This window comes from Hydractinia symbiolongicarpus, chromosome 8 (assembly GCF_029227915.1).
Source record: "Hydractinia symbiolongicarpus strain clone_291-10 chromosome 8, HSymV2.1, whole genome shotgun sequence".
Taxonomy (NCBI): domain Eukaryota; kingdom Metazoa; phylum Cnidaria; class Hydrozoa; order Anthoathecata; family Hydractiniidae; genus Hydractinia; species Hydractinia symbiolongicarpus.
In genome coordinates, this window is record NC_079882.1 from 25510373 (window position 1) to 25527046 (window position 16674).

Sequence of the window (16674 nt, forward strand, 5' to 3'; positions counted from 1 at the left end):
TCTGTATTTAATCTGCAATCTCAAGTTTTAAAAGTGTTGAAGATAATTTTATTTTTTTCTAAATTTTTAGAAAAAATAAAAATGTTAAAATGCTTCCGCTATAGAAGAAAGATGTCCAACCTTCGAAGTTCAGTATTACTTATTGCATTATTTGTTATTACCGTTTTGTTGTATTTATTTTATGTTCGTCCTCTTTCACCTTGGAAAGGTGGCAATGCAGTAAAAGTAACGAAACGTAGTGATATCGCGTACTGCAACAGCCCTGGCTACGTAACTGGTGCCGAAAGTGAAAACATGGCTGGTTTTACATTAAAACAACTTCAAGTTGTGATCAGGCATGGAGACAGAGGACCAATTCATCCAAAAGCATTACGTCATACTAGCCCAGTATATATTTCTTGCTCGTTTAACAATACAAGTCTACTGCAATTCACGAAGCTTCGGAACTTTCGTGAAGTTATCAATAAAGATACTTTCGTAGTCAAAGGAAGTGAAAAGAAAAAGTTGATCGATGAACGTCATTTTTGCAAAGGTGGGCAACTCACACCTTTCGGGTATTTACAACATCTTTTTAACGGTGAACATTTAAAGAGGAGCTATAAAAACTTTTTATCAACAATTGATTTGAAATCAGAGATACACATTCAAGCAACCGACGTCCCTCGTACAATTCAGAGTTCGTCTGCTTTAATCGCAGGCATATTTCATGACGAGTTGACCATTAATACATACAATATCCCTATTCACATTCATAAAGATCGTGTTAGCAACGGACATTTTCTCTTAGATGAAAATTCAAACGATTTACATTGTCCACAACTTGAAGAAAAAACTAACCACATCGGCGAAACACCGAAAATTATTCATTTTTTTAAAAATGCTGAACCGATGCTTCAAAAGATGGCCCAAATATTACTTCTAAAACGAGAATCGTTACCGGCGTTTTCATACATTGTTGATATCCTATACACCAAGTTGTGTCATGGTCAAGGTCTACCGCGTGGCCCTCGTGCTCAGCTTCCAGGGAGTTTAGTGAAGCAAGCATTACAGTTTTCTCACATGTACTCTAATGTGTGGTACTCTGCGTTGGCAGAACTGCAAACGTTATCCATACTCTCACAGATAGCTAAATATGCTTTACATATGTTGCTGCGTGGGAACAATCCTAAAAAGTTTGTTTTATTTTCTGGTCATGATTCTACAATAGCGCCATTTTTACACATTCTTGGTGTGTCTGATGGAAAATGGCCACCATACGCTTCGAGAGTGGTAATAGAATTTTACACACGTGACTCCACATTTAAGGAAGACCTCCCTATTAATGAAAAGATAAAATCTACGTATTTTCGAGTTATTTATAATGGGGTAGCTCACAAACGATTAAAATTTTGTCACAGCAACGATCCTCCGAACTTGTGTGCATTGCATGATTTGTTTGTTTACGTTTCCGATGGCCTGTATCATGATCAACTTGAACTTATTGACGACGTAACATTTCGGGAGTTATTATTTTCAAGAATTAAAAGCATTTGTTTTCGAGATGTATAGTTTTACGTAAAACTTTAAGAATATAAGTCATATACCAAAAAGTGTACACTAAACGTCAATCCAGCGTACCCTGCCTGTCCTTAACGATTCGCTCCTGTGAAGCATGTAGGCGAAAAATCAGTTGAAATATCCATTTTCCCAAAAAAGGTATTTCACAAAATATTTAAACGTCAAAGGATCCTAGGATTGAGGTTATCGTACACCTTTGGATTTGGGAGTCATCCCTTAGTTCACTTTAAAATAATATTTTTGTTGATGTTGATTAAATTTGTATTTTTAGTCATATTTAGGGTATTTATTTTTAAATGTGACACATTTGCTATATATTTAAAATAAGATAATCGTCGGTATGTTGTCGTTGTACTTGGTTTAAAAGCTTTGTTGATACGAGATCACATGTTATTTTTGCTATCTGCTTGGGTTTTTTTTAGTAAGTAAAATAAATGGATGATGAATCTGAGAAAAAAAACAACAACGGTAGTAAGTCACGCCTGATCAATTTTTTTTCAACTTTTGTTTAAATTTGTTTTATTTTTACGTTTTTCCTTCCTTTTTTTTACAGAAACGCAAGGAGAACCAATCAAAAGTACCAATGGTTCAACAATATAAAAAACGTTATGTGTCAAAAACATCCCGCGTTCAGTGTCCGACATGTTGTCAACAGTTCGCCAAACGTAGCTTGAGACGCCATATTGAAAGATTCCATATAGAGATAATGGATAGCGTAACACGTGGAAATATCACGTGTTTAGATTGCAATCAAAAATTTTCACGTGAAAAGGCTTTGCGGGTGCACTTGAGTAAGCATCATAGCATGACATTTAAAGAAGAAAAATTTTATTTTGATGATTATGATGGTATGAATTTAAAATCCACTATTTTGTGTCATTTACTTAATCTTCTGGGCCTTGAAAGACTTATTATTGGAGTAGGTGACCTCGAAAACCTAAATAGCCATAATTTTGTAAGATGTTGTGTTTGTTGATAAATTCTAGAGGCATAAATGTTTAGCGCTGCTATTTTGGAGAATTTTTTACATTACTTTACTGTGCACCTAGCTCTTTTTCTTGTGTTTATGTACTTTGGAACATTGAAATATAGGAAAATTATATATTTATATTTAAGAGACACCCTATAGCGTTTTTTAGGACTTATTATATTTTGAAATATCGTTTTATATTTTAGAATTTAACGCTTGGAAAGCTGCAATCGAGAAGAAAACGAATAGCCAATACTATCAGTGGTCTGGTCCAAGTTATATCAATTCTAAACGTCGGTGTCAATATAGTTGTAACCGCACCGGTTATTTTAAAAGTCGGAAAACAGTTGCTGGCCGAAAGAGTAGAAGTACGTGTTGAATTTTCTAAATATATATTTAAAAAACTTTGTTTGCATTCTTCCTATTTGATATTATGACTTATTTATAGGTTCAGGCAAGATGGACAGACATTGCACAAGCAACATCGTAGTTGTTGAAGAAAGGGGGACTTTGCAAGTGACCTACATTGGCACTCATTATGGACATGAGGATTCAAAAACAAAGAGTAAGTCGAAAAGATCCAACAAGAATTCAACTGCTCCAATGGAGACACGAAAAAGAAATGTTATGGAGTATGTTCCACGTGGATCCAAAGGAGCAGTACAAGACAGAATTGTGGCTGTGTTGCAGCGTTTAATAAACAATGTTAACGAATGTGACTCCCCCCAACTTCTTGAATCATTCGAAAAGGTTGTAAGAGGAGCAGAAATGACATTTGATATGTTATTAACTTGTTTAAATTTCACTGCTAACCAAAAAGCAGGAAATAGTAGCAGTGAAACAGAAGGGGAGGAGAGTGCAACTGTTCGAGAAAGACTTCAGAATATTTTAGATGATCTTCATGCAAATCAATTGATGTTTGGAAGTATTTAAGACAAAGCAGCGGAAAAAAATCATACTGAGTAAAAGTCGTTTACACATTGAGACTACACCTTGTAAGCATAGTGTATTTTGAGCCTCGCGTCGATATGCTTTTTCCATCAGTTCAAACTCATTTTAAAATCTTCTCTTGTTACTTTTTACCTGCACATTTTACCAAGTTTTTATTCCATTATTTCTAATGTTTTATATATTTTTTTCAAGCTCATCTGTCTTTCACACTTAGTTCAATTACTGTCGCTTCTTTTTTTTAGTTTTTAGTACTTTTTTTATGAGAAGAATGTTTGTAAGAAACGCAAGACCCAAATTATTAAAAACATAAATAGGCTGTTGTTTTCACCTCATAAGTCATATTTGCTTTTCTGTACTTTAAATACGCTTCTGATCGAGCCTTGATGATTTACTACTTTTAGTTTAGATTGTAAAATCGTGGATATCATGAAGTGAACATGATATAACGAAGCTTTTCGATATCCTTAATACTAAAATTTTCTTTCAAAAACGTTTAAAAAACTAGAAAAGACTTTTACCAATGATAATTTTAATGAAACATGGTATTTTTGTCTTTTCACGCTTTTGACGTTTAACCATTCTGGCGATATAATGAGAGATATGTGCGTCTTAGACCCAAACAGTCCCTATAACCTCTACACCCAAAAGGGTTAGGAAAAAATTAAGACACAAAGTGTATTTTTTTTATTATAAAAATGTGCCCCTCGTGTGTTGTAGATGAGTCAAAAAGTGTATATATTTACTAATTAATTTCCATGAAATAAAATTTTATCGATGATGTCTATTCTTATTAACCAAGTACATGTATAAATTGCTACGTCGGGTCTTTTTTCGGTACAAAGTTATCTATGCAATGAAAAAAGTAGTTCCTCGTCCATTATTTCAAGGTTGAAAGATAATTAAATTTATTGTCTATTCAAGATCCAAAACCAAGAATATAGTGGAATCAACGGTCCAAACATTTGAGAAATAAACACCGTTTTGCATAAAATTAGTTCAAAAATAATACTGCTTTTCGACAGGACAACACTGGGAAAAATTCGAGATAAACATCAAACTTGCCACCAAGGGTTGTAGCCGTTAAGTAAACGACTGTTGCTTTAACATCAGGCAACAAATTGATAAATATGATGTCATCATTTTTTCTTTCTAGGTGAGTCAGAAAAAGTAGATTCCGGGCGGATATTTTGCAAAAAATTCGTGGGTCCTAATTTTTGTAGTACGATTATCGATATTTTTGTAGATGCTATGAAGTTAAAAAACGCCAAGTTTTAAGACTCTTATATAAAAACCAGAAATCTTCATGTCTGCAGAACTTTTATTTTAAATATATAACAAAAATTTTTTACAATTTCAATTACAAATTTACAATTTTCAGGAGTATCGTTTGTGGTGATAATATATCCTTGCTATCAGCTGGTGTCCACCAGTTCGGACCGAACCTTCATTATTGCCCCTCCTAACCAGTTTTTGCCACGCCACTCTTTTGGCTTGTGTGACTTTGAATTGGATTTTGATAAACCAATTCCCCAGCGTCTATCAGTCGGACTAGCTTCAGCTATTAGTTTTGTACCAGTTAATAGAAGTTTACTTTTTAAATTTTCATTTTGACTGAATTTAGCGAGATTTCCTTTATATACCACATCTCGACAGTTTTCAGTCCATACTTCATCATCAAAGTTTTTAACTTTCCTGCCATATGATTTTATTATTCTTGGATTCGTTTCTTTCATTATTTTTGATGCCATTTCTTGGTCTTTAAACAACAAAGCCTTTTGAGCTTAGGTAAAGCTAGCCGTACCTAACAGCCGTACCTAAGCCGTACCTTAGCCGTACGTAACTACACTTTTCTTTTTAAGGTGAGGTAATGTATTTTAATGGAAAAAACTGAGCTAATCGTAGTGGTAAATTTGTTGTGTCACTGAATTTCTGTTTCTCAATCGCCAATGAACCCGCAAAATACGAAAAATGTTAACGAAACATCTTGCTCTTATAGAAACCAAACGGGGGAGAGCGCGGGAAGGTGATTCCCAAATCGACAAATTAAGTACGGCCGGCAATAAAAAGGTGGTTAGTACGAGCGGTGAACTTCAATGCGACTTATCAAGTAAAGTAAAATAAAGGGGATAGGTAAGGAAAAGAGAAGAAAAATATGAAAATTATAAGACAACATATATTTTACGGTTGGGTCCTATCATATAAGAAACAACTTTAAAGGCTAAAATATGTACAATAAAAACGAAATTAAGTTAAGTACGGCTAGCTAAAATAAGGTACGGCTGGACCATATTAAGGTACGGCTAGGTCCTATCGTATAAGAAACATCTTCAAATGCTAAAATTGTTCCATAAAAACGAAATTAGGTTAAGTACGGCTAGCTAAAATAAGGTACGGCTGGAAAATATTAAGGTACGGCTGGGTCCTTTCGTATAAGAAACATCTTCAAATGCTACAAATGTTCCATAAAAACGAAATTAAGTTAAGTACGGCTAGCTAAAATAAGGTACGGCTGGACCATATTAAGGTACGGCTAGGTCCTATCGTATAAGAAACATCTTCAAATGCTAAAATTGTTCCATAAAAACGAAATTAGGTTAGGTACGGCTAGCTAAAATAAGGTACGGCTGGAAAATATTAAGGTACGTCTGGGTCCTATCGTATAAGAAACATCTTCAAATGCTACAAATGTTCCATAAAAACGAAGTTAGGTTAGGTACGGCTAGCTAAAATAAGGTACGGCTGGACCATATTAAGGTACGGCTAGGTCCTATCGTATAAGAAACATCTTCAAATGCTAAAATTGTTCCATAAAAACGAAATTAGGTTAGGTACGGCTAGCTAAAATAAGGTACGGCTGGAAAATATTAAGGTACGGCTAGGTCCTATCGTATAAGAAACATCTTCAAATGCTAAAATATGTACAATAAAAACGAAATTAAGTTAGGTACGGCTAGCTAAAATAAGGTACGGCTGGAAAATATTAAGGTACGGCTGGGTCCTATCGTATAAGAAATATCTTCAAATGCTACAAATGTTCCATAAAAACGAAATTAGGTTAGGTACGGCTAGCTAAAATAAGGTACGCTGGACCATATTAAGGTACGGCTGGGTCCTATCGTATAAGAAACATCTTCAAATGCTACAAATGTTCCATAAAAACGAAATTAGGTTAGGTACGGCTACCATTGATCAAAATTAAAGTACGGCTGCACATCTATTTAAAGTAAAATAAATTGTATAGACCCATATCTACTCCTTATTCAGACATTCACTGTCTATACCTCAGTTAGACAGAAGATTTACCGCATCACTTTCAAAGTAGCATTTTTTTATTTTCCTGTGCAGAAAACAATGTGGAGCCAACCTAGTAGAGCATATTGCATACAATTTTTTTCTTAACCTCGCCCGCACTTTACTTTCCAGTAAACTCTACTTCTTCTACGTACTTATTGTTTTTCGTTTATATTAATTTTTTTTTAGCATTTGAAGTTGTTTCTTATATAATAAAATCCAGCCTTACCTTAATATGGTCCAGCCGTACCTTATTTTAGCTAGCCGTACCTAACTTAATTTCGTTTTTATTGAACGTTTTTAGCATTTGAAGTTGTTTCTTATATGATAGGTCCCAGCCGTACCTTAATATTGTCCAGCCGTACCTTATTTTGGTTAGCCGTACCTAACTTAATTTTGTTTTTATTGAACGTTTTTAGCTTTTGAAGTTGTTTCTTATATGATAGGGCCGCCGTACCTTAATATGGTCCAGCCGTACCTTATTTTGACTAGCCGTACCTAACATAATTTCGTTTTTATTGAACATTTGTAGCATTTGAAGTTGTTTCTTATATGATAGGACCCAGCCGTACCTTAATATTTTCCAGCCGTACCTTATTTTGGCTACCCGTACCTAACATAATTTCGTTTTTATTGAACGTTTTTAGCATTTGAAATTGTTTCTTATATGATAAGACCCAGCCGTACCTTAATATTATCTAGCCGTACCTTATTTTGGCAACCGTATTTAAATTTAGCCAGCTGTAGTCACTTTTAGCGCTAGCTCTAATATTGTCCGCAGCGTAATAATGTTCAATCTTACTTTACTAATGTTTTTCATACATTCAATTTTAAAAATCTCTTTTGTATTTGTATTAAAATCATTTTATAAAAATTATAATACATGTAAGATATATTATTATCGGTATTTCATCATTGAGGATTCCCTGGGGGTTACTGGGGCTCGACGATGGAGTGCTCCATTTTGCATCATTTTTATCGGCATTTAGAAGCAAGTGGTCTTACACAGAGCTGCTAATTACGAATTTTCTTAAGTACGGCTAAGGTACGGCTAAGGTGCGGCTGTTAGGTACGGCTAGCTTTACTTAACCGCCTTTTGATGCATCATATATTGTTCACAACAGTTGTATCGAACTCCGTCCACGGTGAAAGAACATGGATAGAATTGACTGTATATATCATCACTGCCGTAAAACAAGACAACTTTCTTTGACTCCATTTTCAACAAAACTTGTTCACGATGCTTTTTCGTTTTCTTTTAACCAAAATTCACTTTTCATTACGTTTCCTAGGATGGCGCAATGCAGCCGCCATCTTTTTTGTTTACAAAATTGTGTTGTGTCAGCGTTTATAACAGCTGCAAAATGGTAGCCGGAATAGTTCCTTTCAAAAATTACACGACAAAACTGACCGAAAAATCTATTGACAAGTTCTTCTAACCCCGTGGTGGAACTTTAGGCCGAGCAAACACACAATGTAAGATTTTAGTTTTCTAATAATGCCATGATTACCTGAATTTGCACGCTGTTTGGCAGTAAAAAAGTATTTTCAAAGTTTTCTAAGATTTTGAAATAAAGGAAACTCTGGTCTTGTGGGGATGTAATGGGTGAAACAGACAAAACTAATAAATATGATGATGTTTTGTAATGAAGAAATTCTTAGCTAGATAACATACAACAACATGGCATAATTCTGTTTTTATTTTCACACTTTTTTGTCTAAATTTGGACCCAAGCTAGGGTTTTATAAAATTAAAAACCTGCTATCCTGCTGAACTGCATTGATTTTTGTGATTTCATAAAGTTCTATCTTTTGGGCACTCAAAAACAAGTTTTTTGTGTCTTCCGCCATGTCTCACTATACGTATATATGTATCAAAATTTACTTCTGTTTAGCCACCCTTTTACAAAATGAAGAAAACTTTTTTCGAATACAAACCTACCTTGTATAAACATTTAACATTCTAATTTGAATAATTTAGAGCTCTCCTTTGAGTATGTCTTGGTTTAAGCATCTTCAAAAAGTTGATTGCTTCTTGCGCTGCCAAAATTAGACCATTCAATCGAAGAATTTTGATATGCATTATAAACCACGGGAAAACAAAAATTTCGACATCTTAAATGTAAACGCAAGAATCTAATATGAATTGTTAAATAGAAAAAAGTAAGATATAAAAACAAGTTTTAAAATACCATAAGCTTTTTGGTTAAAACATCTTCAATGCATATATAGATGTAATAAATTTTACATCTATGTATACTTGTTATTCTAATTATATTCAGAAGATTGAAATAGTTTGTGTTGGGTAATAAAGCAGTATGGCAGGTACCTTTTTTAGTTTTTTTTTGTTAATTTAACAACCTATATCCTTTCCATTAATTTCATCATGCAAACTGTGATTTCTTGCAATCCTAACCTTTCCTTTCTTTTATTAGGTCAAAGGTTACATTTAAAATTACGCTAACTTCAGATCCCAAGCTTCCATTTAAAGTGTAGGTCCTTTTTTTATGTTTGATAATTATATATTCACATGTGTAGAGTTACCCTTAGCATTTCACACAATAAGTTGTATTATTTGTTCACGAGGAACTTAGCATTGAACAATAATGAAAGTTTGCTACTGAAAATTCTCTTTTTTACTTTTAGTCTTAGTGTTCCAGAAAATACTCCTTTTACAGCCGTTTTAAAATTTGCAGCAGAAGAGGTAATATTTTGTATTTATAACCATCTAATATCTGCAGCCAAGGCTGAGGAGTGTTTGTATCTTTTAAAAATGTTTTACACTTCTGTGCATTTATTTGCATGCTTGATATCTTTTGTTTAGTTTAAAGTACCTCCAGCAACTAGTGCGATTATCACTAACGGTAAGAAATTAGCGTATTGGTAAGCCACTGCTTGAAACGACCAACCTATGCAAGAGTTTTTATTCAATTTTTTTTATCTTTAGATGGGATTGGGATCAACCCTTCGCAGAGTGCAGGTAGGTTTCTTTTTGCCAGTAAGTTACTAAACCTGGGTCCTCTTCGTGACGTTGCTTTATTTTTCTGTGTTTAGGAAATGTATTTTTAAAGCACGGACAAGAATTACGATTAATACCTCGTGATAGGGTTGGGTCTTCTTAAAATTAATGTCAATTTTAAATTAGAATATATTTATTTATTTTGACAAATTGTTTTAGTTTTTTCTTTATCTACCAGTTGTAACTCAGAAGAAGCAAAATTTTAAATCAATCGGCGTAAATACTGCATTTATCTTCTAAATCAACTTTAATGAAATATTTGAATTCCCAAACCATGCGCTTGGTTGCCTACATCTAGTGTGTTGGGTAATAAATAAGACATCTACTGCTAGAAAAGTTTTCAGTCCTTTGTTTTTAATTATTGAAAAAATAAATGCAAAAATAATAAAAAAGAGTCTGGTGCCATTGGACAACGTGGCATATAGTCATGTAAACCTGGCACAAAGCTGTCCCAGTATTCGCTCTGGTGTGAACAGTGCTAAACCAGACTAAACTTTTCTGTTATGGTTTCTTAAAGTTATTTGCTCCTTTTTGTGTATGTTTTAGACAATGAAAAGATAATCCATAGATACTTGCTTAAAATATGTGCTGACTGAGCAAAATTTTGGGTTTTTTTCTAACATGGTAAATCGTAAAATACAAAACATACAGCTTTCTTATTTCTCTCAAATGATTGCATTTTTTTCTGCTTACTTCAGCAGAAAAATGTCGAATGTAGACTTTTTGTAATGCAAGTAGGAAATTCGACATATAATACCACTTTTTCATACTCTTATCAACCTCTGTCAGTCAGATATTGTTAATAGTTTCTACATAAATATTTCGACCTAGTTAGCCCCAAAACAATTTCGATTTATGTTGTACAGATACCTTAAATTCATTTTTCGCAAATTTTCCGCAAATGCTCTGTACGAAAATTTCAGGAAAGTCTATTCTCTAAAATAAGTCTTGGTATCACTTCCCTAATATTATTATTCATAAAAATCTCAAAAAACATTTGTTTGCATTTAAAAAAATGATGATCAGCCTCTGTAACATAAGCGCAAGTTCAAACGCTAGTTTATTTCAATAATTATTCGCCTGAAGCGAACTGAAAATTAGAGAAACTACTAGTAGATGCCCAAGATAACTATGAATTACATACTCATATCCTCTATTCACGAGGTACATTTCACAACTAATTATACATTTACCTATCACTTGTAATTAATGATTAATTATTTAGTTTATTAATTATATACTTATTTAATAATTTATTCTCATGCATGAAGGATATTGTTTCTCTTCCACTTCAATCATGAAGGTACACTGCACTTCACTATAAACCGATAATCACATATGGTGGCTTCTGCACCGAATAAACATGTGTTATCAATAATCATGAGCTAAAGATGGAATGCACAAGCTGGTCTAGTATTGACCCAGCGTGTGTTACCACATTATAATAATATCAGGATTCATAAAAGGGTGTGCCTCACCGTAATGATAATAAGTGATAATAATATCAAGTAATAATAAGATACACAAGCCTCACACACGCATCTGTCCAAATGTTATATGGCTGACGTAGGAAGCCCGACATCCCCATCAGTAAAAGCGCAAGTGGAAATTGGATGAACCGTTGCTCCCACCGCTGGACAAAAACCTTCACAACTCTCGTAGCCAAATGCTTGTACAAGGAAACCGTGCGGCTAGAGCAACAGTGCAGCCACAGTGATCAGTGATCGCATGACCACCCATCGACGACTGGGTGATGTGAGCCAATCCAAAAGCTTGATCGTATGCTTGCAGTGCTGGACCAGTGCGTGAAAAGAAGTGCCAGTGGTCAGAGGCAAGTATATTCGGCAAGTGTCATCCGGTTTGGCAGCACATAAAAGAAAATAAACATAGTTAGTTCAAGTAAAATTGGAGACATTGCCACAGATGATAATGGGTGGGTGGGTGGGAGCTTCAAATCTGAGGAGCTTTAATCTCCAACAACCTCAGTTCTTTATGGCTAAATTGGACTGACCCATGTGTCATGTATTTATTGACTTGTATTATTAAGCGAGGCAAAACAGATGCATGTTGACCTGGGGCAACTGAGACAATGCTCTAAGCAAATATAATCCAACATGGCTACCTATTAACTGAATCAGAAGTGCCTTATTCTTAACCTTACTTGAGGTACAGTACTAGGTCAGAGCCAGAGTGGTATCCATCATTATAAAAACAGCTAGAAGGTATACTGAAGTCACCACAATTAACATGAGCTAAATATTCATTTAGCTCCATTTAATTGTCTTGGTTACTCAGTAAAAACACACTTATTAATCGAGAATATTGTATTATGGCACATTATTGGTATACAACATCATACGCATGGAACACAATTTGTAAATTTGGGGAATGGATGGGGATGCCGGGTAAGAAAATAATTAAGTAAGGCAGAACAGATAACGCATGCTGCTAGTAATCATAACAAGGTAATCACACCAAAATGCTTGCCCAAGGCAAAGAGGGTAATTTCCTAAGAGTATGCACGTTTTGGTTGCCCCTCACAAGTTTATGTCCTCTTGGATCATAATATTGTGAACGGTTTCCAAGGCATGAACCAGATCTCTTCATGCATGAATTACATACTCATATCCTCTATTCACGAGGTACATTTCACAACTAATAATACATTTACTTGTCACTTGTAATTAATGATTAATTATTTAGTTTATTAATTATATACTTATTTAATAATTTATTCTCATGCATGAAGGACATTGTTTCTCTTCCACTTTAATCATGAAGGTACACTGCACTTCACTATAAACCGATAATCACATATGGTGTCTTCTGCATCCAATAAACATGTGTTATCAATAATCATGAGCTAAAGGTGGAATGCACAAGCTGGTCCAGTATTTGCCCAGCGTGTGTTACCACATAATAATAATATCAGGATTCATAAAAGGGTGTGCCTCACCGTAATGATAATAAGTAATAATAATATCAAGTAATAATAAGATACACAAGCCTCACACACGCATCTGTCCAAATGTTATATGGCTGACGTAGGAAGCCCGACATCCCCAAATTTCCCCAAATTAGTGTGGGTATTGAAGGAAAAAGTCAGTCATTAAGAGTACCGGCTTATATGCGTCAACAACATACATACATACAAAGGAGCCTAGATACACGTAAAACTGTACAATAGCTATAAAAAGCAAATAACAGTCTATAGCCAAAATAAACACAAAGTCATAATACTTGACATATATAAAATCTATATGACGACACGAATTGTGTATGTAACCACAGGACCTAGTCTAGCAATTATAATACAATAAATAACAAAGATCACTCTGTAAATTTAAATGGATCGAATGTCCCACAACTTACGCACGCCACTGAGGTCGGCCATTTTAGAACACCACTGTGTTAACACTTTATTGGGAAGATGGATATATCGACGATAACAGTCGCTGGACCACCGGCCTAAGATCTTAATGGCAGAGTCTGGAATACCGCAAGATGCTGCGGCAGAGGCCCCACCAACCCCAAAGCCATGCGTATTGAGATCGGGCCCATTTACACCAACCTTCACAAAGGCAGAAACTAACTTCCTAGTAACAAATTCGCCGTTGGAGAGAACAAACCAAGGACCCTGATGAGTACCTCGGTACACAAGAAATTGCGAGAAAGCCCTGACAGGACACAAATCACCCCTAATCCTCCCAAACCTAATTTGAAATGTTTTCCTAAAGGGATCTGTTTTAGAATTTTTGATAGTCATATAAAGAGTATTGTTGCAAGGTGAGAAGCTAAACTCGGATGGGGAAAAGTGAATATTGCGATCAAAATTGGTTTTAGAAGGGCAAACATATTCCGAAACTCTTAACAGACCAAAGAAGGCAAACAAAAGGAAAAACATGAATTGTTGATAAATCTTAGCATTTCGTGTAGGTGGGTGGGCGTGATTGGCAGTCTCTGGCGCCTTACAACATTCTCAGTTCGCCGAATACCCCTCATTACGTAGTACAATTTTCCCATGTCAGATATCTTTACGGAAAATCCACAGATTAGACTTTGGTACTGTATCCCGCACAAGTACACCTTAATAGTAGCATATTTGACCCGACATAAAAGTGACATAGAGCTGAAGGTGGGATTCAATGAGCGGAAACATTCGGATAGAGGCGTGGTGGCAAAACATTCTGTAGGATGAGAGTCCAGAACGGTAGGTAAGTCGGGTGTTTGGCGATAAAGCAGCATCGAAGAGGTAATTCATTGTCACACTAAGCATTCAGAGATTGACGAGGGGATAGGAGTAGGAAGCTCTTCGGCGTATGGGCACTGCTCTTTGAACTTTGCGACCTGTAAACGCGAAAGTAGGTCTGCATAAATATTAGAAGTGCCACAAATGTGGCGCATCAGCAAATTTATAATGTGATTTGCCGTAAAATAAAACAACAAGCGAACAAGTTTCATGATGTGCTCACATTTGCACGAACCAGTACTCCATATGCGGACAATGGCCTCGTTGTCTGCAAAAATGATAACATGTGTATCAGACCACTTCTCACCCCACGAATGTACCGCTATAACAACCGCAAGAAAGGTAATGCTGTAATTGTTGGTTTGTAAAAAGGGATGGAAAACCATTCCCCATTGTAAAAACCGCCTAAACCACTCATGGAAGCATCTGTAAACATGTTTAAACTTTCTGATGTGAGGAATGATGTTTGGATGACCGCCACTACGTTCCAACTGGGTAAAAAATTCAGCCACCACTCCTTGTGTCCTTGCGGGATTCCGATGTAACGGAGATGTGATCGTAAAGGCTACTTAGAGTAGTAGAAGGGTCAATTAACCTGCGCAGAAAAATGCGACCACATTTGACAACTTTGCATGCAAAAGACAACAATCCTATGAGTGATAGTAGCTACTTTTTTGTGCATTTTTTCTTTCCTTTCCACACTCTTAGCAAGGATAAAATAGCATCAAATTTGTCCTGAGGTAAACGTATAACGAATTCAGTGGTATCAATTTCAATGCCTAAATAGGTCAGGACGCGGGATGGACCAACAATTTTTTCCGGGGCTAAAGGCAGTTAAAAACCTGCTGAATTAAATTGATGATATTTTGGCAGGCGGCTTGTGATGAATTACCTGTAATTAAGTCATCTAGATAATGAAGTAGCTGCCGAATGGCAGCAAGGTACTGAAGAATCCAGTGAATTAGGTCCGCAAAGTGATTAAAAGTAAACGGTGACGACCGTCCACCGAAGGGAAGAACAACATTAAAAAATATATTCCTTGCCATTTGTAACCAAGGAGGTACCAGTCATCCGGGTGAACTGGGCATAACCGGAAGGCATGTTTGATATCCAGTTGGGCTAGAAAGCAGTCTTGGCCAAGTTCACGTACCATATCAATGGCATCGTCAAATGATGAATATGTAACTGAATAAGAGTCCTTAGAAATGCCACCGTTAACCGAGAATCCTTGTGGTGATGAGAGGTCTAAAATTACTCGGATGGAACCATCTTTTTTAGGCGCTGCACCCAATGGGGAGCAATGAAAACTAGGGTACATAGCACCTCCAAAATTCACGAGAGAATTTTTTTTATCTTCCGTCGTGGACCAACCCCTGGGCTAATAGACCGTGCCATAAAGTGTTATCAATACACTTGTCTTTTTAGTAAAAATAGTAAAGGTGCGATGACAAATCACATATTTCTTAACCTCGTCCCAAGGGGTTCTTGTCTTTTTGACATCGACGCCGGCGGTCTGAAGACAAGGATTCGTATTATTTCCTTCTACGTTGTGCACTTCACTTGTCAAAGCTAACTGGGCACACGAATTACTACTATCAAATGTTGGACGATATAATGAAAATGATGTAGTAATCCCCAGCAACGTACACTTGGCACAAAACAAACCAACGAGGCCGTACTGACCGTTACAAGGTAAACCTTTTAAACAAAAGTGAAATGAGTTGTGTAGGCAGCAAAATGTTTTAATAGTGTAGCGACAATCAAACGACCAATATAACAATGAATGTCTTAGGTTTTTATCATAGCTCCGAAATAATTTTTAAGCTTTTCGAAATACTGAAGTAAAACGTGCTACGAATAAATACCCGACATTATGAAATTATGTAAAAATGGCAATATTAAAATGTCAAATCTTTTACTTCGAGTTTTCAGAAACTTTCTAAACTCGAATTTGTTTTTATTTCAAGATTTAAGCGCAAATTTGAGAAATATTTATCAGAAAAACACATTTTTTGTGTCCAAACCTCGACCCCAGGGCCTGTAACCTTTTTTGTTCATATTATTCATATCAAAAAATGCTACAGACCTTGGGATCGAGGTTGACAAATGTCCTGCAGAGTTATTAAAAAAATACCTATTATAACAGTTAAGTTGAACAAACTGTTACATTTTTTGAGCACTATCTTACAACAATTAATATACCTGATAATTTTGGCGTAGATTTATTTATTCGACTCTAAATTTCACTTCATTTCAGGAATTTATTGAATATATTTATATGTTAATTTATTTTTCCACGGAAAACATGAAGACCGACGTAAAAGTTTAACGGATGGTCTTGATTGATGATCAAATTTAAGGAATCAAATTTAATTTAGGAAAAATTAAAGAATTCTCTTGTGTTCGCCGCTTTTGTTCACGAGAAACGTTGGTCTACGAAATTTCAAAACATGGATTGAGCTTGTTAGATCGAGAATTAGCAAGTTCATTGTATTTTTTCGTCTCGAATCTGTTCTATTTTGATTTAAGGAAATAAAAAATAAATTTTTTGAAAGTATTAAACTAATACGATCCAATTTTTTTCAAAAATTTGTGAGATGTAATAAACTAGTAGTATTTAACTAGTAAAGGTAAATT

At 35.2% G+C, this 16674-nt stretch overlaps 4 protein-coding genes across 6 annotated transcripts; 3 read left to right on the plus strand and 1 right to left on the minus strand.

The window, feature by feature from the left end:
• The first annotated feature begins 46 nt into the window (after positions 1-46).
• LOC130655736 (counting factor 60-like) lies at positions 47-1898 on the plus strand. Its single transcript, XM_057458523.1, has one exon. The coding sequence runs from the start codon at positions 82-84 to the stop codon at positions 1546-1548; it is 1467 nt and encodes a 488-aa protein (XP_057314506.1). The 5' UTR covers positions 47-81; the 3' UTR covers positions 1549-1898.
• On the plus strand, positions 1883-4256 carry LOC130655737 (uncharacterized). 3 transcript variants are annotated; one of them, XM_057458525.1, is made up of 4 exons: positions 1883-2025; positions 2111-2405; positions 2734-2895; positions 2976-4256. In XM_057458525.1, the coding sequence occupies exons 1-4, from the start codon at positions 1996-1998 to the stop codon at positions 3458-3460; spliced, it is 972 nt and encodes a 323-aa protein (XP_057314508.1). In that variant the 5' UTR covers positions 1883-1995; the 3' UTR covers positions 3461-4256. The 3 variants fall into 3 exon arrangements, with proteins under 3 accessions (XP_057314508.1, XP_057314507.1, XP_057314509.1); XM_057458524.1 differs by having other exon boundaries at positions 1888-2028; XM_057458526.1 differs by having other exon boundaries at positions 1888-2028; positions 2111-2348.
• Positions 4257-4778: 522 nt separating this feature from the next.
• On the minus strand, positions 4779-8111 carry LOC130655739 (uncharacterized protein F44E2.8-like). The gene is made up of 2 exons (XM_057458527.1): positions 7863-8111; positions 4779-5250 (listed from the first exon to the last, which is right to left on the minus strand). Exons 1-2 carry the CDS (start codon positions 7986-7988, stop codon positions 4891-4893), a joined length of 486 nt encoding a protein of 161 aa, XP_057314510.1. The 5' UTR covers positions 7989-8111; the 3' UTR covers positions 4779-4890.
• Positions 8093-9938, plus strand: LOC130655740 (ubiquitin-fold modifier 1). Its single transcript, XM_057458528.1, has 6 exons — positions 8093-8245; positions 9205-9261; positions 9416-9473; positions 9594-9633; positions 9717-9749; positions 9824-9938. Coding segments are annotated over exons 1-6 (258 nt in total). The 5' UTR covers positions 8093-8243; the 3' UTR covers positions 9892-9938.
• The last annotated feature ends 6736 nt before the right edge of the window (positions 9939-16674 follow it).

Bases quoted from the DNA above. Each gene is read 5' to 3' on its own strand.
- LOC130655740 (XM_057458528.1), top strand. The intron at 9,262-9,415 runs GTAGGTCCTTTT...TTTTACTTTTAG, and splicing joins CCCAAGCTTCCATTTAAAGT to TCTTAGTGTTCCAGAAAATA. The intron at 9,750-9,823 runs GTAGGTTTCTTT...TTCTGTGTTTAG, and splicing joins CAACCCTTCGCAGAGTGCAG to GAAATGTATTTTTAAAGCAC.
- LOC130655736 (XM_057458523.1), top strand. From the start codon at position 82: ATGTTAAAATGCTTCCGCTATAGAAGAAAGATGTCCAACCTTCGAAGT.
- LOC130655737 (XM_057458524.1), top strand. From the start codon at position 1,996: ATGATGAATCTGAGAAAAAAAACAACAACGGTA. The intron at 2,029-2,110 runs GTAAGTCACGCC...TTTTTTTTACAG, and splicing joins GAAAAAAAACAACAACGGTA to AAACGCAAGGAGAACCAATC. The intron at 2,406-2,733 runs GTATGAATTTAA...TTTATATTTTAG, and splicing joins TTATTTTGATGATTATGATG to AATTTAACGCTTGGAAAGCT.
- LOC130655739 (XM_057458527.1), bottom strand. From the start codon at position 7,988: ATGGAGTCAAAGAAAGTTGTCTTGTTTTACGGCAGTGATGATATATAC. The intron at 5,251-7,862 runs GCGGTTAAGTAA...TAAGCTCAAAAG, and splicing joins AATATATGATGCATCAAAAG to GCTTTGTTGTTTAAAGACCA.